The sequence below is a fragment of the Stegodyphus dumicola genome, chromosome 10, assembly GCF_044657685.1.
Source record: "Stegodyphus dumicola isolate Sdum_Otavi_A_Nest chromosome 10, ASM4465768v1".
In the NCBI taxonomy this organism is placed as follows: Eukaryota; Metazoa; Arthropoda; class Arachnida; order Araneae; family Eresidae; genus Stegodyphus; species Stegodyphus dumicola.
Window position 1 is genome coordinate 16,264,322 of NC_140777.1, and position 26,700 is coordinate 16,291,021.

The following is a 26,700-nucleotide window of genomic DNA, read 5'->3' on the forward strand; positions in this document are numbered from 1 at the left end:
CTGATATAAAAGGTTTAAAGTGTGTTGAGGAAAATAATTTTTTGGCAAAATGCCCAAATTTCTTGAAACAACCGGTGAATGATCGAGTTGAAATAATCAAAAGTAACAAATTGTGCTTTAATTGCCTAGCATTAAATCATTCTGTTAAAAACTGCAAATCAAAGTTTTTGTGTTCCGTTTGTGGGAAAAGAAACCGCGTGACACTGCATTTTCCAGTAGAAAATAAATCATCGAAGGTGAATGAAAAAAATAGAAACGAGACAGCGAGTAGTTCCAGTGAGCTTTCTTCCCTAGTTCCAGACTTTCTGTCCAACAGTGGTAATGCTCTGCTTATAATGACAAGTGTAAACAAATATGTTCTTCTTAGCATGGCTATTTGCTTTATTAATGATGGTATGAGCAAACTATATCCAGTGAAAATGTTACTTGATGGGGGCAGTACTTCATCATTTATAAGCAGAGACTGTGCTTCAGACTGAGAGGTCAGCACCCATATGCGTTTACGCATGCGTATGATACATTTACACATGCGTGTTTAATTTATAAGGGATGGTATAAGCTAGGCTAAAATTGTCTAAATATCTATTTTAATTAATGTTGCAGATTGCATTGTTGCTTAATCTTCTAAATGGATCCGGCTTATTATTTTTTTAAGAGTGTTAGAGCAATTTTATAAAAAGTAAGCTTGAACTTTCGATTATGTCAAAAAGAGTTTCCGAGTCTGGAGCTGCCAAAGGATCTGCAAAGTGAAAGTATGTTTCAATGTCCATCAAACAAAAAGTGAAATTGCTGCAAAAAATGGATAAAGGCGTGAAGAAAGTGACAGAGAGGTTAGTGAAAACGAAAAATTTCGATTGACAAGTTAGTCGGTATTCTCGGCACAGCAATTACAGGACTTGAACAGCGGAACTTTGTAACTGAACAAGAAATGATTTCTGTTTATAGAATTAAAGAGAAAGTATTAGCACATAAAACGAAGCAACTTAAATAACTTACATTGAAAGAAATGTTTAATGAAGTAAACAAATAATAATTAACCATTTTTTTTTTTTTTTTTTTTTTTTTTTGTAAATTTTGATACCCTTTAGATCATAATTGCTCTTTATTTCATAAATTACAGTTTCATATTTTTAATTTTATAATTTCTGCATGCCATCTTACCAGATTTAAATTGATGATCTATAATCCGGAATCGCCGAAGTCCGGATTAAAGACTTTGTAGTGTATCTATCTATCTATCTATCTATCTATATATATATATATATATATTATTCTCTTTGTAGGGAAAAGTATGCATATTTAATGAGTCGTAGTCCTTTACCTAATAATAGTAATTATTACTGCTGTGATGAGTGCTACTGGATTCCAACTAGCAAGCCTGTGTCACGGTAAGTGAAATTTAGAATTGAATTTCTTTTCTTTCCTTTTTTTTTTTCCTTCGTGTAATTGAAAGCAGCATCTAAAAGCAGAAGGATTTAAAATTTGTTTTCATATGGAGAATGAATTATAATAATTCTATGGCCATGCCAGTAAAGAGGCAGAAATGGATATTTTGTACACCCTTTGTTTCAAAACTGAAAATGCTAATGAAGGTAAAATAAATTCAAAACTCAATCTGGACATGCAAGCCAAAAAATGAAAATGAATTCGGAAAAAATATCCCACTGCTTGTTTGGGAACTACTGGGCGAGTTCCTGTTCCTGACATCAACACGGGGTGAGGTGATGTGTGCAATATATTTGCAGTTGTAAATGAGTGTGGCGGAGGATGGTTTCTACCAACTTGGAACATGTGTAGTAATTTTAAAACAAGTACATGTGAGATCGCAATTCACTTTATGCCATAAGAAATTGCTTAGAACTGAAGATATTGCTGAACGCGAAATTCCTTTCCAGTCAGTTGCAATTGCTCAGTCCAGTGGAAGTCAAATGTATGTGCTAAACAAAGTGCCAAAATATGAAGTGTTTTTGCATGAAAAATGTAATTCAAAATGTCATTCAAGCCTACCGTATTGCAACAAGTAGGTTATATTATTTTTTATATGAAAATTTTGTTTCATTTAATAAGAAAAGCATAAATTTTGTTTTGTATAACTTTCATTTCTCTTTACGTATTTTGAATAAATTTTTTAATGGCTCTCTCATTATTTTCTCAAAATAACATTTTTATTTTTGAGGAATGCACATAATTTATATAATAGCCTTATCAGGACCGTTTTTCATGCTTTGCCTAACTAGCATTTGTCATTCTATAGAATACCTAGGTTTTATATACAGTGCCTAGGGAAAGTATGTAGTATGTCTCATATTTCATACTTTGCATAAAAATGTTTGGCATTATATACAGTGCCTAAGCATTCTATAGAATGCCAGCGTTTCATAATTTCTTGGTAACAGATATACTCTACAAAACATATTTTGGTGGTGATAATTTGAGAAAAGGGTATATTGATACCTCCTTATGTGTATGAGTATGAAATGCTCATCCTTCTGAGTTAAACTCAGTTCTTCAAATATATTCTTATAGGATTTGCCTGCAATGGAAAAAACTGTGGAAAAATTTCTGCAGTAACATAATGTTTTGCTTCGAATCTGTTGTTAAAGTGATCAACATGAATTTGTCACCTAAACAAAAGAAATAAAAATCTGCTTGTAGGTATGCTTGATTGAGTGATTTTTCATTTTAATTACATAATTAAAATGATAAATAATTGCATAGGAAATAATTTTTTGCAATCAGTTTATCACTAACTTTCGTAAATATCGAACGCATTTTAGTACCCATAGAAAATGGATATAGATAATCAGTACGAACGTCCTGTACTACATTTTTTATTTTTGTGTGGTGAATCTGCCAGGTTTGCAGCGATAAAAATTAATAGTGTACATGGTAAACACACTGTTAGTGTAAGGACTGGCCAGAAATGGTTTAAAAAATTTTAAGTCTGAAAAAGCAGCATTGACGATGAACCCCGTTCAGGACATTTTGAACCATTAGAACCAAATCAAACGATTAATTCAGAAGTTTATAGCGAACAATTTTGCTGCCTAAACTCAGAATTGATCAAAAAATGCACTCGATGGGTGAATATGAAGAAAATGTTATTTCAGCATGATAACGCTAGACCGCATATGACTCGAACAACGTTGCAAAAAATTAGTGAATTTAATTGGGAGTTTTTGCCACATTCTGCTTACTCCCCAGATATTGTCTCAAGTGATTTTCACTTATTTCATGCCTTACGAAATTTTTTATTGTGGAAAAAATTAAATCCTAAACAGGATGTACAAAATGAACTTTCAAATTTTTTTTTTTTTTTTTTTTTTTTTTTTTCCCCCCATCAAAACCAGAGTCTTTCTACAGCAATGGCATGAAAAAGCTGCCTCTAAGATGACGAGACATTGTAGATAATGGAGGAAAATATATAATTGATTAAAATGTTAAATTGTGTTTTTTTTTATATTATTTAAAAATTTACCAAAAAAAAAACGTGCACAAATTTATGGACTGATCCAATATATATGTATATATATAATGTGATAAATTTATTTTTATTTCAGTGCAGCTTCTTTGATATATAACATCCTGGTGTTTAAGCGGTTAATTGACCGTGAAGAATTAGAACCTTTAGTTATTAGGAACACTATACCTATTTGCATGGCACAGTATGAAAGGCTATTCAGTACTGTGAGGTAATGATAATTTTTATTTTCTCATATTTAAAATTCTAAAGTATTTTGTTTTTTGGTTTCACTAATCAGAATACCTAATGGCTCAGCGGTAGTTGTTCTTCAAATTATTTTTCTCTATGGTTGTATTTTTATGGCAAATTGAGTGTAAACGATAATAAGGATTAAAGAAAATTTACATAGCTGTTCAAATATGTTTTACCAATAATTCTTGTTTCTGTTCATTTTATTAAAAATTATAAGAATACATAATTTCAGTGTTTATTGAAACTAATATTTCAAATGATATATTTTGTATCCATCTAAATCTCTTTCTTTTTGTTGCTGTTGTTTTTGAAGATTTGTGTTCTTTGAAGAACCTTGAGAGTTATGTGTAATGTTGGGTGTAGAACCGAGGTTCTTTGCTACAGAAATATAAATTGCAATAAGTTGAAAATCAACATAAGATTTAATCAGTGACTTTCTGTCCTTAATATTTAATAACATAGAGAAACGTATCATGTTAGACTATGACAGATTAATGAAATTATGCAATGGATAATGTACTAGATTGGTACAACGTGTTTTGATCCTGCTTAACAGTCCTTTTCATATAGGCAGTTATTTAGCGATATAGAAAGATAATCCAGAATCTTGAGTAGATTATCTCCACTATGCTGTTCCTTGTTAGGACTCCATATATCACGTTTCTGCACAACGCTTGAGAGAATCACAGCTGCTGGCCACATCAGAAAACACAATCAGATAGGCATAGCACGAAGGTCGCACTTCGGCACCATCAGAATCGGAAAGACGCACTACCCATTCTCTCTTCGTCTCTCTTCATCAGGAGGAACCTTCCATGCATCTATAGAGGTCACCTTTTCTGCTCAGCGCAATCGCGAACGGGAGAAATGCAAATTCTATTTCCAACAGTTACATATTGTAATGACATTTTTTTAAAAAATTAAATCTATTTCTTTTGTTGAAAATAAAAACTCTAATTTAAAATAATATGCGGATAACAAATTTGTTCCTTATTATAGATTTAAAGAAGAATTTGAAAAATAATATATCAATGTAGAATTATGTTAACATTTGTAGAGTATTTTATGTCAGTTAACTAATTGTTGTGATTTAAATCTCTGTTACTATTCCTTTCTCATAGTCCTCAGCAGAATGCAAATTTTGTTGAGTTTTTAAGCACAGATTTTAAAACCTTTTAGTGTTAGGGCTTATGGCAGCCTCACCCGCAGTTTATGAACTAGCTTACGTATACCGACTTCTTATTAAGATAATATAGTCTGCATTTCAAATTAAAGGTAATTTAGTCAGAGACTATATTACTTTTAATTTGAAATTTTAACTTATGTTATTTTAAATACCAGCATGTGGCAGTATTTGCTTGTATACAGAAGTTGCGCTTTCTCTTCGTTTAAGGATTAAATAAAAAAAAATGTTTAAAACCTTGTCATAATGTTTTAGACAGGTCAGTCTCATAGAATCAGGACTTTAATTTCACGATTAGGACCCTATATGTTGCTAATGTATTTACTTTTAAAGTTGAATTATTGAATCCCCTGTTTGTTTAACCAGTGCATAGTATTTCCAGTGCATGGCTTAATAAATGAGCATCATATGATAATATCGAGATATTTGAATCTCGTTACCTGCTAAATTTTTTATTTTATGTTGATGTGTGTGACTAAACTCACTTGTCTGACTTGATCAGAACAATCCTACAAAATTTATTGTGGAAGGAGAAAAAAGATTGTCTGTTGTTGGCAATAGCCTTGGGTACTATATAAGTGACAGCATGATTTTGTCCAATTCTTTCCTTATTTTGAGAGTGAGCACTGCAGGGGAGTGTGTCCAAGGGTCTCCCACCTTTTTTTCCCATCCACCAAACCGCATGAAAGTACTTTCAGCTTGCCATGTATATTTAGAGTGCCCCTTTACTGCAAAGACACTATACATTTACAAACATCCAAACCTTCTCCCCAAAATTTAAATCCGAGTCCTTTGGTGCAGTAGTTGCAGTCATTAACTTCTACCCCATTCGGGCAGCTAATATTGATGTAAGGTACTTAAATTCACAAATGCATTTTGAGAATTATTGTTTGTAAAATTTATGCAGAAATTTAACATTAAATTATCTCACTTTTCCTTTAAAATGCTATTAATAAACAAATTAATATTTAAGATCTTCTCAAAAGTGACACCTAAAAATTAAAAGCACAAGATGAAATAAAACTAACAACGAAGTTAAAATAGTAATAAAATTTAGATTTTAACTTTATTGGTACAAATATTGAATGTAGCTGAGTTATGCAGTTTATAAAATATTTTCCTTCTTTCTTTTTCATTTAGAATTCCTGGTGAGGATGCTGATAAAATTCTACATTGTGAAGATTCAAAGGTTAGAAATAATTTATGTCTGTTCTAAAAATTTATTTAAATGATATTCTGATTATATAAGTATATTAATATTCCAGGTCATGTAAATATATTTATTTTGATAGTCAATTTAAATTTTCAGCACATTGTTGTGTGTGTGAAAGGAATTTATTACAAGTTGGATATCTGTGATTCAAAAAATAAGTTTCTTTCACCAACTACGTTAGAAGAGCAACTAAATTGGATTGTCAAAGATGCAGAAAATCAGTTGGGTAAGATATGATTTTGCCTTTTGATTTCTTTTCTGTTTATTTCCCAATGAATACATTCTCTTAAATTCTAGTAGTAATTTTGAGTTAAACTTATGTTCTTTTTTAAAAACATATACACACCTTTTTATTTAGAAAATTAAAAATCCATAGCATTTTAAAATAAATTAGATGTGAAAAAGTAGGATTCTTAAAGTACTAATATCTTTTCTGTTTCATTTTCTAGTGAATATATTGTTACTTTCTAGTAACAGTTTTGTGTTAAGGCCTGTTTTCTTTTTTAAAATTCTATACATAACTTTTTATTTAGAAAATTAAAAATCCATAGTATTTAAAAATAATATGAAAAAGTAAGATTCTTAAAGAACTACTTTTAAAGGTACTACTTTTTTTCTGTTTTATTTTCCAGTGAATATATTCTGTTGCATTCTGGTAGAAATTTTATGTTAAACTCATGTTCCTTTTTAAAAATATATATCAAGCTTTTTAGTTAGTAAATTAAAAAGCCATAGTATTTTACAAAAAAATATATATGAAAAAAAATAAATTCTAAAAGTACAATTGGAATTTATAATTTACTCATATCATAAGTGTAGATAAAAAAATATTATATTTTTTCATCTGTTGAAAATTAATGGAAACCTTTAGTTTTGTTTAATCACATCTTTTTATTTTGATAAGTTGGATCTTATGTAAACACCTTTTTCTTTTGGAGACATAAATAATATTGTGTTGTTTTAAATATAAAAAAATAAAGTCTTTTAAAATGCAAATGTGACTTAACCATACTTGCATTTTTAGATTATATATGTAATTTTAGCTGATTTTTTATACCGAGAAATAGTTATAATCTAATATGCTAAAGGACTTCTTAGCTAATCTTTTCTATATTTAATACCGAATTGTAACTAAATACTGGGGGCCTTGGGGCAACAAAGGATAACATGGCCTCATCTTTGTATCTTCTAATTTTAACCACTTTTTCCCTAATTATGAATAATCATTTCTTAATAATTAAAATGGCTTTATATATTTTAATCAAATGAAAAAATTTCAATAATCGCCTCTTTATTGTGCATTTATGTTATTTTTTATTCCTGTTTAATCCTGTTAAGTCAAACATATTATAATATCCAAAGTTATTTCCCATCACACAGATCGTGAAAAATATGGATTATAATCAAGATACAATGTTTGCTAGCAAGCACTTTCATTAATATACTTTATTTTCACACTTGGATTACAAAAATTCATTTTCTAACTGTTAAGAAAACAAAGTCATTAAATATTTTATCAAGGTTAATTTTTTGGGTTTGACTATTCTCAGTTGAAGTTAAACTGAACCTTCTCTGCCCCATATTACTTTGTCAATAATTTTATATTAATATTAGTTCTGAGAATGGTCAATTCAGCCTTAGCGATAGTTACAGGAACTGTTGTGTTAAGTGAACTGCGATTTATTGTTAGCAGTTCTGTTATTCCTTTGAAGATAATAATTTTTTCAAGCTCTTCTTTAAACGATGATTTAGTTAAAGATAACTAAAAGGGAAATGCCTTGGAAAAGATGGCAAAACGTGCTGCATAAAATATGTGTTGTTGGGTAAAACACAGTTACTGTAATATTCTGAATCTTTTAATGGCTCATGTTCGCATAATTTATTGTAATGTTTTTTTCACTTTCTTAATTTAACTGTAGCAAAACTGTGTAACTACTTCCCAAGGCTCAAAGATCACTGAAGCAATAGGCACCAAATCTCTAGATTTTCTTCATGTTTCAGTAATTTGACACAAGGTATTCTATAGTAATCCATATGCTGATAATAGATCTGGAGTTTCCCTCATTTGGAGGCCCAGGGGTACAACCTAGGTCACCTTTGTGGTAGTTACGGCCATGATCTAATATGTATTATTATGGTTTTGTCCTTTTTACATGAAAAAAATGTTATATGCAGTTAAGATTCAGATTAACATAAACATTACAATATTACAATTGCATAAAAGGTATTTTCTGATTATCTGCACCCAACCGAAAATGCCTTAACTGATTGGTGATTGATTTTCCTCAGGCTAATGTGGGAAAAGCCACTACTGTTTTCAGAATGGCAATACATTAATTCCACACAACAGTAATCAATCAATACAATTTAAAAAGCAAGAAACATCGGTAATGAAGCACTTGCATTTTTCGAGAAATTCTTCTGTAATTTTTTGTACTGTTGTTCTTCCCTTGTACACAGTGATCTGTTTTTATTTCAAAAACATAAAAAAAAAAAAATTAAAATGAATGGTCATCTGTACAACTTGAGCATTGTGCACTGGCCAAAACAGATGTGCTATTATACATGGGTTCCCACATAAACATTTTTTGGTGATATTGTGGGTTGCCTTATAATGATTTTGATGGCATACAGCTTTGTCTCCTTGATACTTTTCTGCAACTTTTCGGTAGGAATGCAGATAATAAAAAACTATCCATAAAATTATATTAAATAAATATATTGTAATATAAGAAAGTGGTCTACTAAATAATGCTCTGTAATATTTACTGAGTTTCTCATCAGATGGTATCAGTATTCTCTGATAAAAAATTTATTTAATGCCATATTAGTGACTTTTGCCAATTTATGGCCGCCTAAAAAATAAATTACAGCTTCTTTTAAGTAGAAATTTTTATTTTTGGTAATAGATATTTTGTTTTTAATTTCCACTTAAATTCCATTATCTAAAAAGTGCTTTTTTATTCATAATTTTTTTTTCTATATTTATACACTTTCCGAATAGATATATCATATAGAATGTTCCCATGTTATTCTAAATGTTCATTCATCTAGTCAGATTTAGTCATGTGGGATTCATCTAGTCCACCTGAGCCATCTCTATTGATGATCTTTATGTATAAAACATTTTAAACTGTAAAAATGCTCTTTTAGGTGATCCTAATTTTTCATCTTTTTTCTATTTTATATTTTGTCTTAACTTTCTAAAAAGAACTTTTGTGCAGTTATTAATTTACTTGATTTCATGTTTTGTATTAAAATTTATTTCAGTAAATTGTTGATAAAATCTCATGTCAAGTAACGCTTAAAAATATTGTTTATAACTTATTTTCTGGTTGAAAAGATTTTAAGCATTCAGGATTGCATGTACTTCTGTACCATTGCACTGAGATTTCTGCTGGTTTATGAAACTTATGTGTAAAAAGATCTACCATCCATAGGTTAAGGAATATTTCTTCCTTCTATTATGTTTACTGGATTTAGTTATATTTTCCAGTTCAGGTTTTTGGCATTTAAAAAGCTGAGTGTTTTTGATTAATCCATTAGTTTATGGAAAAAGAAGGAGCAAAGAACAAAGGAAAACTGAAATTAAATTGAAAATTGAGTTGAAGTTACACATTAGAATTTAGCTCAGATTCCAATGCTTTGAATGATAACAGAAACGTAAAATGTTGAAATCTGTATTGTTATATAAGTATGCTTTAAAGAGGAGATTGCAGTTTGATTAACAACATAATTATCACATTAATAAGTGTATCCATTAAACAGAAGAGAATTTATTTAAAAACATTTTTTACTGCATTTTGTTCTCTAATTGTATTGTGAGCTTTCCCTTGAGAATTGCTTGTATATCTTCTTGATTATCATATTTTGAGAACTGCTAATTTAGAAATACAATTTATGCTAACAATGTTTGTAAAAATTTAGTGAAATTAAATATGAAACTTTTCTTCACTTGTAAATTGTTATGAGGATGCTTTTCTGCTTTGGTATTTACATTTTATCATGTGGATCATGAAAGTTAACGGAGATCCTGCTCTAAAGTTATGGTATTCATTCCTATGAAATTCTCAGCTACACTTTTTACAGTAAAAAATTTACAAATCTCTCTGTGCCATCCACCAAAAGGCCACTGTTGTGGAAGTATTTGACCCACTTTATGAAAAGGCTTTCTTCGATTTCAGCTATATTGTTTTTCTTCTTCAATGGCCAGACAATCCAGGATGGGCCCTTGCCTTCCTCAGAATCAAATTCCAAGCTCTTGGCCATGGACCACTTTAAAATTCTTAAGTCTGTTTCCAAACAGTCGAGCCATCTAAGTTTAGGTCTCACTCTTTTTCTGGTGCCAAATGGTCTGGTTGAGAAGATCTTTTTAGTTGCTCGATTTTCATCCATTCTGCATAGGTGTCCTGCCCATTTAATTCTCTGAATCCTTTGTATTTTACTATATCTATTTCTTTAAAGCATTTATGGAGTTCAGAGTTAGTTCTTCCTCTCCAGATATTGTTGCATTTTATGCCACCAAAAATACTTCTCAAAATTTTTCTTTCAAAGACACAAATAATACTTTTAGCTTTTTCTGTCATCACCCAGGTCTCAGCAGAGTATGTAAGAATGGGTCTGATTAAGCTTTTGTAAATTAAAATCTTCGTTTTTCTGCCAATGAAGTTAGACTTCAAGTATTTTTTTAGGCCGAAAAAACATCGATTAGTATCTGTGACTCTACTACGGATCTTGGGCATTAAATCATTGAGAGTATTAACCGCTGATTCTAAATATTTAAATTTGCTAACAGTTTCGAATTTGTAATTCTCAATTTCAAAATAGGGATTGCTGTTATTACCACATGGCATGTATTTAGTTTTATTTTTGCTGGCTGCAGCTTGTAGAGATGTAAAATCCTCTCTAAGTGACTCGGGACTGCATGTGACTATGTCAATATCATCAGCAAACGCAAAAATCTGAACAGCTTTGTTAAAGATAGTTCCACGAGTATTAATGTTGGAGTCTTTTATGATTTTTTGGAGGGCAAGGTTAAAAAGCAAGCAGACGAGTGCATCACCCTGTCTGAGCCCATTTGAAACAACAATAGGCTCAGAAAGATTATTCTGGATTTTAACCCTAAGTTTTGTCTTAATAAGAGTAATGGTGACCAAATTTATAAGTTTTTCAGGTATTGCGAATTCTCTCATAGCTTCAATTAAATATTTTCTTTTTATTGAATCTTAGGCAGTCTTAAAATCAACAAAAAGGTGATGCATTGCAATGCCATATTCATTAGTTTTTTCCAAAATTTGCCTAATGTTAAAGATTTGTTCTGCTGTAGATCTTCCTTTGCGGAAACCACATTGGTAAATCACCCACAGTATTTTCTGTATAAGTTACAAGTCTACTAAAAAGTATATTGGAAAATAGTTTGTAGAAAACACAAAAGAGACTGATTCCCCTGTAGTTGGTACATTCCAAAATGCCTCCTTTTTATTTATAGGAAAAAGTTATTTACAGGCTCAGTTTCCAATCTTCGGGTAAAACTTCTTGGTTCCAAACTGATTCGATGAGGTGGTGTATTTCCTCAATGTTCTGACCTGCAGCACTTTTAATGAGTTCTGAAGTAATTAAGTCAGGGTCTGGGGCCTTGTTATTTTTTAGCTTTTTAGTTCCTTCTCTAAAACTTCTGCCAAAGATGGTGGCGGGATACTATTGGTGTTTACAGAGGTATTTGGGTAGGTTGAAGACCCATCCCGCGTATGGTCATTCATTCAACAAATTACGAAAGTGCTCATTCCACCTGTGGAGTACCTCTTTTCTGTCATTTAGGATGATGTTGTTTTTATCTCTACAGGCAGTAGTTCTAGGATTAAAATCTTTGTGGCCAAAATTAATTTCATGATAGAAAGCATGGTTTTCATTGGACCCCCTCAGATGTTCAACTTCCTTAAATAGGTCGTCGTGAAAATGTCTTTTCTTAAGACGGTGGATCTTCTCCTGTTTTCTAGATCTCTTATATTCCTCAACAGAGAGTCTTGAATGTTGCTTTTGGACCATATTTTTATAAGCAGCTCTTTTTGCCTGTGTTACAAGGAAGCATTCATTATCAAACTAATCCCTTGGTTTGGGTTTTTCCATATATCCCAGTGTGTTGTCAGCTGAACATATGATCGAGACTTTGAGCAAGCTCCACTTATTTTCCACGGTTTCCAGTTCAGTCATGTTTTTAGATCTTAGTTCTTCCCTGAGTGAAGACTGGAAATTTTGTTCAATTGCCTCAATTTTCAGCTTTTCACAATCAAACCTTTTCTGTCTTTCTCCCTGTATCTTTTGAGCGTTTCAAATTTTAGCAATTAGTTTAGCAATAACCAACAAGTGGTCGGAATCGCAGGTGACGCCTTGGTAAGTTCTAACATCCTGGATATCGGAAGAATGCCTAGAATCCGATGAGTACGTGATCAATTTGATTCCAGGTTTCTCCATCAGGTGAACACCAAGTCATCTTGTGTATTCTATTGTGGCTGAACATAGTGTGTGAAATTATCATGTTGTGTTCAGCAGCAAAAAGTACTAATTGTTGTCCATTGTGATTAGTACTATCATGTAAGCCATGCTTTCCAATTGTTGGTCTAAATTAATCCTCTTTACCCAATTTAGCATTCATATCTCCCATGACAGTTTTAATGTCATGCTTGGGACAAGGTCTGTATAACATAGAAAGTTCCTCATAAAAAATTTCCTGCTCCTCCTCTTCCTTGTCCTCTATAGGTGCATATCCATTGATAATACTATAATTAAAAAACTTTCCTCTTAGCCGAATTTTGCAAAGTCGGGGTGATTTAGGAACAAAATCAATCACTAAGTGTTTTAAACTTTTGTTCAATAAGAGACCAGTACCAAAAACATGTTTTTTCGCATCACAGCTATAGTAAACCGTGTGGTTTCTTTTCTCAATGGTACCTTCCCCAAGCCATCACATTTCCTGAATGGCAAGTAGATCCATATTATATTTGTCAAATTCTTCTATAAGAAATTGCAGTCTCCTACTGTAGTACAGTGTTCGGACATTCAGAGTTCTAAAACGGAGAGTCCCTAGGCCATATCCAAGTCATTTTCCAGTAGAAGCAGTCCGGCTAATTCTATCTTTGGATTTCTTAACAGTGAGATTTTTTACGGGATGGGGTAGTTAGCCCAACCCCCAACTTGGAGGACCAGTCCCCTGATATAATCCCCAGGGGCAGGGTGCTTTTTACAACACGCATGAGCTACATTGGGACTATTCTTTCACACGCGGTCACCACACGGGTGGAGCTATATTGTTAGGCCTTCCAATTTTGCTGTAATCTCTATTTAGAATGCTATGAGTGCAAATTTCCTGCAGTTCCAACAAGTTACTGTTTTGTTGGCTGTATTAAGCCTCCATTCAATAGATCTTAATTCTTTCTAACAGCTGTAAATGAATCAGAGTGCCTTCGGATACATATTTTTCAACATGCAAAAATTAATGCAGCAATAGCAATTAATTTATCTTCTAAAATACACCCAAACAAAGGTGGTGTATCAAGAATAAAGTGGGTTTACATCAGAAGAAAGTGCACATGCCATGAGTATGTTGTGACATCACACTCATCCATAATACTTTCTAAATCATGCTACATGGTGACAGTTTCATGTTGTGACGTAATATGTAAAGCCGCTTCTTTTATTTGATTGTTTATATTCCTTTTTTTTATGTTAATAACTTTGCATGTTATTTTCTTTCAGATTGTTATTCTGACTTTGAAAAGTCTATTGCTGCGCTGACTGCCTTGAAACGTTCTCAGTGGGCAAATATTCGCAAAAAATATCTAAGTTCTGGAGTTAACCGAGACAGCAGAAGAATTATCGAAAAAGCCGTTTTCTGTGTAAGTGCATTTTTATTTTACTTTTTCTGTTGTATTATATCTTGGATATATTTTTTAATTTTGTTTTCATCAGTTAACTACCATTAGTAGGGAATAAAAATCGTCTACGTACATTTACAATGGTACAATTGCTTTCAACATGGTTTCACCAAAAAAACATAATAGTGTTTAAATAATATTAGACTTCTTTAGCTTGTTGTGCTCTTTGCAGTAACTGGCATTGAATTTATTGAGATTTTTTTTTTTTTTTTTTTTTTTTTTTTTTTTGTAGGACCTTCAGAGTTTAGTTTTCCTAACACTATTTGGAACAGCATCAAATAAAATTTTTATAGTATGCTCGGTGTGATTGAGAATGAGTTCTTTCATAATTAGCTTTTCAGCTTCCCTGGTTTATTTTCAGGTTTGAAGCTAGATCCTTGAACCTATGTGAGGGTATTTAACTCAAGAAGTTATTCCTAACAAGTGTAACTGTCATTTTTATTGAAATTGCCCAAAAAGAAAAGCATTTTATCATTTATTAAAAATCTGTTACTGTCTTTGTCGAAAACCCTTTCTCACATAGCTATGTAAAAGCTGTAGAAGCAAACTGAATTGTAATTTTGCAAAGCACGAGTGTACAGTTTACTGTATTCCATTTGTACTGTTTATGAGGTCCCGAAATGAACCATATCTTCTGTCCTGAATTTCACTTTAAATTAAGTGTCATTTCAGAGTTCATTTAAGTGTTCTGTTTTACTCAGTGACAGTCCATTAGTTTCAAAATGACAATGTAAAGGATCAAAAACTCATGAAAATTTGTTTCATTTATCATTTGGAAAATAAATTTCAAATTGTGATATCAGAGTTTCAAGATGTGAACCTATGTCATTGCATAACTATTTTCCAATAACAGTATCATTTTCTACTAAAAAAGATTCTAAGGCTGGAAAGTTCTTCTAATCCATAAACCAAGTTTCCTCTCAAACCCCTTTAATTTCTCATGAACACTGAGGACAGTCAAAATATTAGAACGTATACCAAGATTTAATTTATTCAGTTTTGTGAATAGATAAAAGAATAGGAAGTCTGAAAGATATGCTGGTGTACTTAGCCACATGTCATCAGCAATAAATGATGCAAAATCTTGTGTTTTTTTTAACAGACAAAATCTAGAATTATCACAAGGGTGGGCTTTGAGGACTTCAGTTTGAGAAATGCTGGATTAAATGAACTAATTCTCTAAAAGTCAGTTTAATGTTTACTGTGAAGGAGGATATATTTTTCTGTAACCTTCAGGATACGGCAAATTATATACCCCTCCCAGAAAGTTCGACACATCACGTGCATGTCACATGATGCATATGGCAGGGCTTTGTTCATCTCGACAAAATTTTCTGGTGCCATGTGGTACTTATTGGTGTAAAGATTTTTTCTTTCTCTCTGCTCTCATTTTCAAAACAAATGGTTGCTTTTGTATGGGAGTTTAAATCGAAGTAGACTAATTAATGTATTCAAATTTCAAATTGCACATCACTGTAAATATTCCATTTCCAAACAGTATTCATAAATAATTCTAGGAAAATATAATTCCAAAAATCAGTTTATTTACATTGTATGTAGGAATTGATTGATTTTTATGTCTTGACAAATAGGTGGAAAAGTTAATAATAAAAGTGATAAACTTTTCATTTCAAGCTAACTGTGGCCATCTGTGTCTTTAGTAAGTAGCATAGCTATGTGGAGGCAGTTTGTATTGGGTGGCACACTTTTTACCAGGAATAAAATACAAATAATTTTTATGATAGGCTTTAAGTATATTATCAATGATTTTACTACTAGTCAGTGAAAAAAATAACACTTTTGAATGTTAACAAGACTTTCCAACAGAGTCAGTGCTCAATGAAATTTTAAAGAGCACTGGTGATATTAGGGTCAGTGAAATGTTAAACTGGGGGTCAATGAAATTTTAAAGAGTATTAGGGATATTAGGAGGTCAATAACCAGTTGTGCACTAGCAAATTATCATTATAATCAAGATCCTATTGATTGCCAAAAATATTAATAAAATTGCTAATTGTTTGTTGATATAAAGCTATATCATGTAATAAAGAAGAAATGATGTAAAATAAACATAATGGAAATAGTACACAAAAATGTTTTTAATATATTATAAAAATTAGTAATATTGTTTAAAATATATAAATTTTAAATTAAAAGTTTTACTGTGATTAATATTAATAATAAATATTACAGTGATTTTGTTTATGAAAATTGTTCATAAAATTTTAAAAATGGTAATACAAGAAATAATGAAACATAAATATAATAAAATAATTTTCAAAACTTTTATTCATATTCTTAATCCAATTGTTTGTTTAAAGTTATTTATATGCATGATGATTATATTGTATATTAAGAGAAAAATGTTAGAGTTGATTAAGAAAATAATTTTTTCAAAAAGGGCTTATGCAAGAAAAAGGGTTGGGAATGTCTAGTTTGTTTTATTTCAAATATGGACAGCACTTTTAATTTATTTACCTGTTCATCATTTTGACATTTTACTGCATCATTGGTGAGAACCGAGGCAGACACAGAAACTGCCCTGCATAGAAATAGCTTTGTCTAAGTCCTTGCACTTTTTATGGCATGCATATGTACACATATTTCCCTCTTTTCTCTCTTAATTTTTTTAATAAGGACTATCTAAAGCAGAAAATTACAGATACAAGTAGAAGTGGGCAGGACACTGGTGCTGGTGGTACAGATGAAGTCTCACCTGTCTAATTATGCAGTTCCATTCCAATTATGATGAAGAAAACTGAAGAGAGGGGCGATATGGCAGTCAGCAGCTCAACAACTTTAACCACTATACCCATGGGGGGGGGGTCAGAAGAAAATTAAAGGTGTGGGTGCAAGTAGATGGGATAAAATTTCACCATTGATTGCACAAGTACAATCCCATTGCAGTAACTGTGTAGTTCTGTTCCAGGGTGAGAAAAAACATCCTGGAGAGAAGTTTTAGAGTCTTCCATCCTTACCATCAACCTGTTAGAGGACTTTCAGTTCACTATATACTCGTATTTTGCGTGCTTCTTTTCACATACAGACATGCACTTAGAAACATCCCTGCCTTCTTCAAACTAAAAACTTAGAGACCAATATAATATTTGTAATTTAAAAGTCTTGCATGGAAATGTGTAATGGGGGGCCCAAAACTAAAATTAGGAATTTATTTACTTACCACTATAATCCTTATGATATTACAATATATGTATCAACAGTGCTGGCTGCTCAACAATGCATGTTGGAGGCTGCATTCTACTTACAGAAGTTCTTTATTTACCTATTACTTTAGCCTAATATTTAAAGATTTAAAAATATTTTGTTTGTAATTATTACTATTTGTGTGACTTTTTCTGACAGTGCATTTGCACTGTTTATAATAGTTAATTTTTCAGTAGAAATTATGAGAACAGTCTTAATAAATATGAAATATGGCTGTAGTTTTGATATTGTAAAATATTTCAATGTATTTTCTTTAAAATTATTATTATATATCATGTTTGTCTTAGTGTTATGCAAAAAAAAAAAAAAAATCAGTCTTTTATAAAGTAATATTTGTATGTTTTTCCTTACATATTGTAATTTAAATATTTTCAATTTCTGAAAAGTTTGTAGAATGTAAATAGAAAGTGCCATTTAATATGATCATGGTTAATGTTATCATTAGGATATCTTTATCGAATTTACCAAAATCTCGCTGTTCGTATACAAAAACATTTAAAAAAATGTTGCATATTTAACATCAACAAGTTTGTTAATATTATCAACATTTTGTAGAATGAATTTTTTAAACTGAAATAATGCTACCAAATAAAAGATAAAATGGGCAGATCAGGTTGAAACAAAACAGAGCGATTACCAAATGACTAAGTAATAGGGTAAGTCTCCAAGCTTCTTGATTTTAATTTAAGGCAACATTAAAATCTTTATGCCACATCTCAGGCAATAAAAAACTCTTTTGAGCATGCCAAACTTTAACAAATAATAAAAGAAAAGAAAAATTAAAAGTATCGCAAACTAACATGAATTGTGAGGAATTTAATGCTTGGATGAATATTGAAAAAATACCTCAAGCTGTAGTAATTAACAAATATTGTAATAAAGTAATAAGGAAATAATACCTTTTAAACCTGTTTCTTGAGAGAAGATATTTGCCTATTGCTTTCTGGAAGAGATCCAAGCAGATCACATGATAAACTTTCTGAAGATGATGATGACAAAATTGATAAATTTCCTGCAAAAGATAAGAGATGCCTTGTTAATATTATGATTACTGTTGCTTCACCAGTCAACTTGTTAGTATTTTGATTAGTGTCACTTCACCAGTAACTCCAGAAGAATGTGAACAGTTCAAAAAATGAACTTGTAGTGTCATTAGGTTATTTTAATGCTGGAGATGTGAGAAAGGAGCAATGCCCTCTCCGGGACTCGAACCTGGACCTCTCGAATATGGGGCGAGTTTACTACCATTAGGCCACGAAAGCATGCAGAAAGGAGGGAGAAAATACCTTATATACTCTCCCTTTTAAAGGAAGACTGGGCAGTAGGGGACCTAGTTGCCAAATCCTGGTGGTGAAGAATCATCATCCACCACTTTTTAGTTCGGGTGCCACTATAGTGTCATTAGGTGATTTTGAAGCAGGAGACACAAGAAATGAGCAATGTCCTTGCCTGGACTCGAGCTTGGACCTTTTGAATACGAGCTTACCAGCGGCCGAGCGGTAAAGTCGCTGAACACTGGTAGTTCGCTCCGAGGTTCAAATCCCGCGAACGGGCTGGCTGCATGGGTGTTTTCGTGGTTTTCCCCATGTGTAACGTGTATACGAGCCAGTTTCCCTTAGAAAATCCTCCACGAAGGTATCCCTCCCCTTAGGCAGATAGCCCTCGTGTGCTTTGCCATAATTCAATACACCACCTTTTGAATACGTGCCGAGTGTGCTAACTTTACACCATGAACGCATGGAGAAAGGAGAAAGAAAATACATTATAAACTTTTGATTAAGAGTTTCAGATAATCAACTATTAATAACTTTTCTTCCTAACTAAAATGCTGTGTAATCTTTTCTTTTTGGTTGATTTTTGCAGAATTTTTTTTAATATTCATTTTGTAATGTGAACTGTTTGTTTAATTATTCTTAGGTGACCCTAACAGACTATGTACCTAATAGTCTAACAGAAAAAGGAAAGTTTCTCTTGCATGGAGATGGCAAAAGCATTTGGTTTGACAAAAGTTTAAACCTGATTGTGTTTGCTAATGGAACTTGTGGCCTGAATTGTGAACACACAGTGGCCGATGCACCTGCCATGGCTCACATGTGGGAGTATACGATGTCTCGAGAGTAAGTCCTATCCGTGCTCTTAAATATTATGTGGTTTTATGTGTAGTATATAATTTTAATTTGTTTACAATATAAAATGTTTTAGAACTAATGAAGCTTTGGTACTTCTGCTTTATAGCAACCTTAAGCAAGAAACAGCTGGTTGCAAAAACATGATACCACCAATTTGTTTATTATTTTATTTAATAAAATTTTGTAAGCAATTTATTAAAAATACACAACATATAGAAACATTCTGGAAATTAATTTTAAATAGGCAGTTTCTAGTGGTCACTGGTGAACTGTAGACCTGCACTTTTTTTGTTAATTGCCATAAGGCAGAAGATTGAAAATAGTCATCAGTCAAAAATCAAGAAAATGTTTGCTATCTTAAGAAACGTAACCTATATGCACATGTGAAACTTAAACTGCACATTGGCAATGTGGTGTCCACATCATATTTTTAGTTAAAGTAAATGCTGTGGTGCTCAGTGTAATTCTGTTACAAATTCATCTTAATAGAAATCTGTCCCTTTGGAATTCAGAAATCTCTGCAAGACATTTTTCTCTTGATGCCTTCTCAGATATTTTTGTTTTAATTAGCTTTTTTAATTTTGTTTAATTAGCTTGTAATATTCAATCTAGTTTTATCATATGAATGGATGAAACTTTTTTCTGTTGACTACTATAGCACATCAGCTTTCGGTTTTTGTTTGAAAACTTGTAGTTGTTGTAGATTTTTGTCTTGGGCAAGTTACAACTCTTCTTGAAACAAACAAATTTAATGAAACGTTAAATCATATACAACATCGTTCGTCTATTAATACATATTTAACATCTCGTTCGTATCACTTTCACAAAAACAAAGTGGCAAGAGTTCCATTAATTTTGCTCGTGCAGTAAACAGTTAAAAAATTAGATAATGCACAAGATAAATGTTAGACTATGAAGTTAGAATCCCATATTATTAATGTGATTTTGCAGTAAGAGTTTTGCCAGGTGCGAAAAAAATGAATTAAGTCATTTAACTTGATGGTCTGTAAAGGTCAGCAAACATCTGAAGATCATTAAATTGAATATAATTTTCTTTAAGTGAAATGTGACACCTTATAATAAAATGTAGAATTAGTCACTGTTAGCTTAAGATTTGAGAATCCCTTGATTGTGCTGATGTGCAACTTCAGGTCACCAGATTTTACAAATTATTCTTATACCATTTGTTTTTTTGGCACTCAGCGGCAGGAAACAGCATTGGCATAAGAAAGTGAGTTTTTTGGGGCCAAATTTTATAAACTTCTATGAAAAGAAAATTGACTGTGGGAAACAGTAAATTACTTATTCATTTGATATATATACAAGTTATTTAATATATGTATATGTAGAGAAAAATTTAATATAAATTTGTAATTATTAATGCATTTAATACAATTTTATGAGGAATTTATTCAAAATAATAACGTAGTTCAACAGACTTTGTTAAACATATACATAAATTCATGCATTTAATACAATTATGTAAGCAATTTTCTTAAAAAATAGCATTTTTTTTTAAACATGCTGGAAAGTTCTATTTATTATTAAATATACTGGAAGACTCAGCTTATTATTTTACATAATATAATTTTGTTAGCAGTTTATTAAAAAAATTATATACTCAATAATTAATTTTTTACAGACTCTTTCTGGTGGGCACAGTTCAGCAATTGCCCCTAATAATGCCTCTGACAGAAGCTATAGCTTCTTTTTTCCTTTGATAGAAGGTTGAAAATAATAAGCATAATGTTTATTTTGCAGTGGGGACCCACTATATTGACAGTGTTATTATGGAACACCAGTTAGATTATTAATTTCTGTTCTTTCTAATTTTTGTTTGTATAACTCTGTTAAAGTTCCTAGTGTTTAATTTCACCTTTCCTATCGTAAAAGTAATATCCTTATAATAAAGTTCTCTGAGCTGTGCCATTTCAAAATAAGTCACTATCATATGAATCTTACGTGATGCGTGTATTTACATTACACCCAAAGTGATTCAGCCAATAATAACGTAAAACTTGCAAACAAACAAACAAAAAAAAAAAAAAAAAGTTAAGTAATAGGAATTATAATTGTGTTATTCTTTACCGAACCTTCAAACTGAAATCTCTGTATTCCTTCTCTCATACTCTGTTTTTCAAACATGTTACTTCTATTCTTCCATTAAGTTGCAATAATTTAACTGTATTTATCAAGAATAAAGAAGTATTAAACTGATCTGGGTTGCTGCTACCATTTTGTGCACCAAGCTTCCTGATTTTGTGTTTCATTACATAAATATGTTTTTTTCTGATCTGACAATTCCATTTAACATTCTTTCCCATTCACTTTACTTCACTTCAATGTATTTGCACATTAAGGTATTAAAAAAATTCCTAAATTTCTTGTAAATAATTTTATTTACTCAGAATCATGTGTTTCATTTCAAATTAATTTTTAAACATAATATTTACATCAGTTTTAAAATATATGTGATATTTCACTTTCCATTATCTGAAGGGAAGTTAATATTGGTAAAATATTTATCTTCTGTCATATACAGTTTGAGTAATTATGTACATTCAGTATTTATTTTTTCTAATTTTAATATTATTTAAATGCATAATTTTTGTGGGCTAGAATTATTTTATTGCATCTGTTTTGTAAAATGAGAAATATTTTTGGATGATGTATTTATAACTTCCATGTTTTGGAGTTGGAAAAGTTAAGTTTAACATAATGCTACTGAAAATTTTACAAATATTTTTTTTTTTTTAATCTTTTTGTTACAAGCTTTTTTGTTTTGTTTTTATTTATTTATTTTGTTCTTTATTTTCAATCAGTTAGTGAGTCAAAATCAAGCCATCAAACTTTAAATTACTAATCTACTTATAAAGCCTTTTAGTGTTATTCAGGTCTTTATATTATATTAATCTTTTTATGTATTGCAAAATATATAAATGCTTTTATCTAATAAAATACATTTATAATCTAAAATATTAATTTATTGAAATAAAAGTTGGCAGCTTGCAATCCTGCGGTCATAGGCCATGAACGCAATTACACTCAATTTTCAACGATACTTTCTGATTTCTGATGTTTTCACGTATTTCATTGACTCGTTTGTTAAATATTTTGGTGATCTTTGACTAGTATTAAGTCAAGTTATATCTGTATTAACAAAAGTGTGAATTATGAGTAGCACAAAACATTCAGCACTACATTTCAAAATGCTTGGCTTAAAATAATAATAATAATAATAATAATAATAATGGCTTAATAAAGTGAAATCACCATTTTCCTCCCTGTTTCGTGAAGTTTATGTATGGACATCTCATCAAACTATTCCAAATTGTAGAAATGGTTTTCAAATTTCAGTTTCATCATTTTTTAATTTTATAACTAATTTTCATTATTCAATGCTAATTTTTTAATTTCATCATTTTTATTAATTTATTTGCCAGGGTGCTAGAAAAGCTGTTTGATGAAAATGGGAATTGCATGCCATTCAGTAGAGATTTCAAGCAAGCTAAAACTAAATTACCACATCGACTGATTTGGGAACTTAGTCCAGAACTGAAGAGTAGCATACAAGAGGCAGTGAATTTTGCATCACTGGTAATATATTATTATTATGGTTATTACTATATTTTGTGTTTCTTACAAAGGTGTGTTTAGAACTTTTTTACAGCAATGTAAAGAATGTCAATAAAATATTATTAAAAGAAAAACATATCTCTGCAATGTTGATTATGTATTCATCAAACCAAGACTCCAATAATGCCAGATGAGATCCTTAGAAAACCAAAAGTCCAGTCTTAGAATCTTCGTATCAACAAATATTTTTTCCCTCATAAAATATTCCAATCTGTTTTGAAATCTTATTAGTTAACGGACTATCATTTCATGAGAACATAACTTGAGATGTTATTATTAATTCTTTTGTTGCCAGCCTATTGGTAAATTTTCTTGAAACTTTTTATTTAAACCCAGATATTGTCCTGAGAACACAATTCTAGATTCTGCTATTATTTTTGTAGCCTGCTTAACACTGATTAATCAGCCTAATTTAACTTTTGGTAACTGTATATTGATGCTAGAAGACAAATATTTTTTAGACACAACATAGTTATTAAATAAAGCCTGATAATTGATGGTTTAGACATGCACATATGAAATATCTGTGATATAATGTGTATGTGTTTCTCTTGTCTGCTTGATATTTATGTGAAAAAAAAATTAAGCATTGAAAATGTACATTCTTTTGATGAAACATTCATGTGCTGAAATTTCAGATTGGACCAGAGCTCGGGGAACTCACTCTCATGTTTTGCTTTAAGTAATCCAAACCAATCCTGTTGAAATATTAAAGTAATTCCTAAAAATATGCTAAAATGTTAACATTTTAAAATTAAAGGTAATAGATATTTTACATTTTCAGAGCAATGCTGATTTAGATTTAGAAGTGTTAGATCATAATCAGTGGGGAAAAGGAGCAATTAAAAAGTGTAAGGTAAGTATAATTTTTTATTATATCCAATAACCGTGATAATCATGTAGTAAAGTTGAAGCTTTCTTGTGTTTTATGTGTTTTTGGGTATTATTTGTTATAAGTTATTTTTTTAACTGTAATTTTCAAAAATAAATGTTATATGATTGATGTTATAGCTGCATATCTTTAAAGTTATCAAATCTATTTTTGTATATATTTCACATCTTTACAGTGTTATAAATTAGAGAAATGGTGTTGGAGCTAAAATTTAATAAAATGAAATACTCATTTCATATTTTTTAAAATTTGAAATTGTGGGATTTATTTTTTAAAATTTCTTTGTTAAAATATCAATAAAATATTCCATGTTTCTAAATCATGTGCATATTTGAAAAATTTCAGCTTTTCAACTAGACATATGTACAGTTTCAAGTGAAATAGTTTTAAAATTGCAGAAAATAATTTCTTTGTGCAAATGTCTATAACAGAGGTCAGCATCAATTTTAAACTGCCACTCAAATATCTAAATTCTAGTTATTTATACAACAAAAACTTGTAATGAATGATTTTAATAAAAATTCATATTTTATCTGTGCCATTTTAACAATTGTATGAGTTTACTGAGTGATAACATACATTTTTTATATCACTGTTTTCTGATTAAATTTGAAACATGTATATCTCATGCTTTGCAGAGTGGCAACACAAAACTTTAGTGATGATACACTATACCTACTGTGTTATATAATAAGATACCGTTTTGAAATTGAGGACAATATTTGTGCTCACCTGGTATATATCTTTTTAGCATGTTGATACACTAAAAATTATACTTTTTTTGTATTATTAATCTTATATATTTTATTTTTAATCTTTATTTTATTATTAATTTTTATATATTTTTATATATTTATTAATCTTTTATAATTTATTTTATTTTTAATCTTTTCTAACATTAGGTATCACCAGATGCATTTGTTCAGTTAGCTCTTCAGCTTGCATACTATAAAGATTCAAAAAAATTTGTACAGACATATGAAGCCTCCATGACAAGGCTTTACCAGGGAGGTAGGACAGAAACTGTCCGATCATGCACCGTTGAAGCCAAAGACTTTGTTCTGTAATAAGTTATTTTATTTTTATGAATACAGTGATTAATTTCTTTAAAAAGTGTTTTTAGGGGAATTTTGTAAACATTTTTTTTTTAAATATTCAAATTTTGCTATCCTTTTTTTTAATGTTGCATTAACCAGTTTAACTTTCATTCTTAATAATATGAAATTACTATCTATTTCAAATGTTACACATGTAACCAGGATGCCATAATTCTGTTAGGATTAATGGCTAATTAAGAAGTACTACCTGTGCAAAAGGATTCCACTTGAGTTTTAATTATGAAACACTTAAGGCCATTATAGTTAGGAACATAAAACTTATAAGTACAAAACATTTAAGGTTTAAATATTTATATTTAAACATTAAAGTTACAAAATAACTCTCAGAGCAGAACATCATTGTTTAACTCCTTGACTCCAACACACTGCTGTAGTCTCTTAGGCTGCCAACCCTCCAATGCCCGCTAGGTGGCACGCTTGAGAGTCGTGTGGTTACAGACTTTCTCTCTGGCTCGTACAACGTCTCGGGAAAAAGCCAGCAATATGTTTCTTTGGTCTGCCTTGTCTCCGAAGAGGTGCTACAGTCTCGCTATCTCTTGAAACAGAGAGATCTTTTGAGGTATGGAATTATCTCAGCCACAAAGTTATCATTGTCAATCAACACTTCAGGTCATCAGTAAATCATCCGTACGTTGCACAGTTTATTCTGTAGTAAAACTCTTCAGTCAGTAATTTTTCTCTCGATGAGGATTCCGGTTCCCTCCCCCAAGAAAAGCTCATCTTCAGACCCCATAGATTCAGGGTGATTCTCTTCAAACTTCATTGAATTGGAAGATTCATCCAGCAGCATAGAATCGGGAGGATTCTCTTCAAACTTCATTGAATCAGGATGATACATCCTTTAGAATGCTGCATAGAATCAGCATGATTCTGATCAAAGTTCATTAAATTGAGATGATTGTTTCAAAACTGCATAGAATCATGTTGATTTCATTCCAACTTCACTGCTTCACTGAATGGGATGATTCATCCAACTGTATAGAATCAGGATGATTCTTCAAAACTTCACAATCAAGATGATTCACTCAACAGCATAGAATCAGGATGATTCTCCTCTGACTTCATTGAATGGGATGATTCATTTAACTGCATAAAATCAGGATGATTCTTCAAACTTCTCTATGTGGGGTTGGATCTCTCCTTGGTTGATGTAGTTCTTGAATTTTTGCAATAAGCTACTTAATTGAGTACATTGTTCTGCATGTAAGTGTTTACCTTCATCACTTCAAAGATTTACTAAAGAGGATGTTTCAAAACTTTAACTGAATTGGAAATTTCTGCAATTTTTTCCCTGAGTTTGTAAGTAACTCTTTGAGTTAAATCACTTTCAGATTATATGAGAGAAGCAGACCCAGTTTTGTGGCTGACAATTGTAGATCTTTTTTCCTGGCTAGTCAAAAAAATGCCACATTATTGTCCTTTCAGTGTTCATTGAAAGTTCATTCTTTGTTAGAAGAAAATTAAATGTCCATAAATTTTATGAATTTCTTAGTTACCTGTGACACAGTTGAAAAACTGGCATCGAATGAAGGCATTAATCAAATATTAATTCGAAAACAAAATAACATTTCATGAGGCTTATCCCACTTGCAATTGGACAATAAAATATAAATGCAAAAGATTTGTTAAATATGAACTAACTTTATAAGTCTTCCATT

General features: G+C 30.9%; 1 protein-coding gene across 3 annotated transcripts in view; it reads left to right on the plus strand.

Annotated features, from left to right (window-relative positions):
* LOC118202356 (carnitine O-palmitoyltransferase 1, liver isoform-like) overlaps positions 1 to 26,700 on the plus strand; it is a 130,135-nt gene that overhangs the window by 83,014 nt on the left and 20,421 nt on the right. For all 3 annotated transcript variants that reach the window (XM_085824670.1, XM_085824671.1, XM_085824672.1), the window contains exons 7-15: positions 1,284 to 1,388; positions 3,561 to 3,692; positions 6,039 to 6,087; positions 6,208 to 6,337; positions 13,864 to 14,003; positions 19,185 to 19,384; positions 22,840 to 22,993; positions 23,817 to 23,888; positions 24,827 to 24,987. In XM_085824670.1, the coding sequence (XP_085680796.1) occupies positions 1,284 to 1,388; positions 3,561 to 3,692; positions 6,039 to 6,087; positions 6,208 to 6,337; positions 13,864 to 14,003; positions 19,185 to 19,384; positions 22,840 to 22,993; positions 23,817 to 23,888; positions 24,827 to 24,987 (1,143 nt within the window). The remainder of the gene's footprint in view (positions 1 to 1,283; positions 1,389 to 3,560; positions 3,693 to 6,038; positions 6,088 to 6,207; positions 6,338 to 13,863; positions 14,004 to 19,184; positions 19,385 to 22,839; positions 22,994 to 23,816; positions 23,889 to 24,826; positions 24,988 to 26,700) is intronic.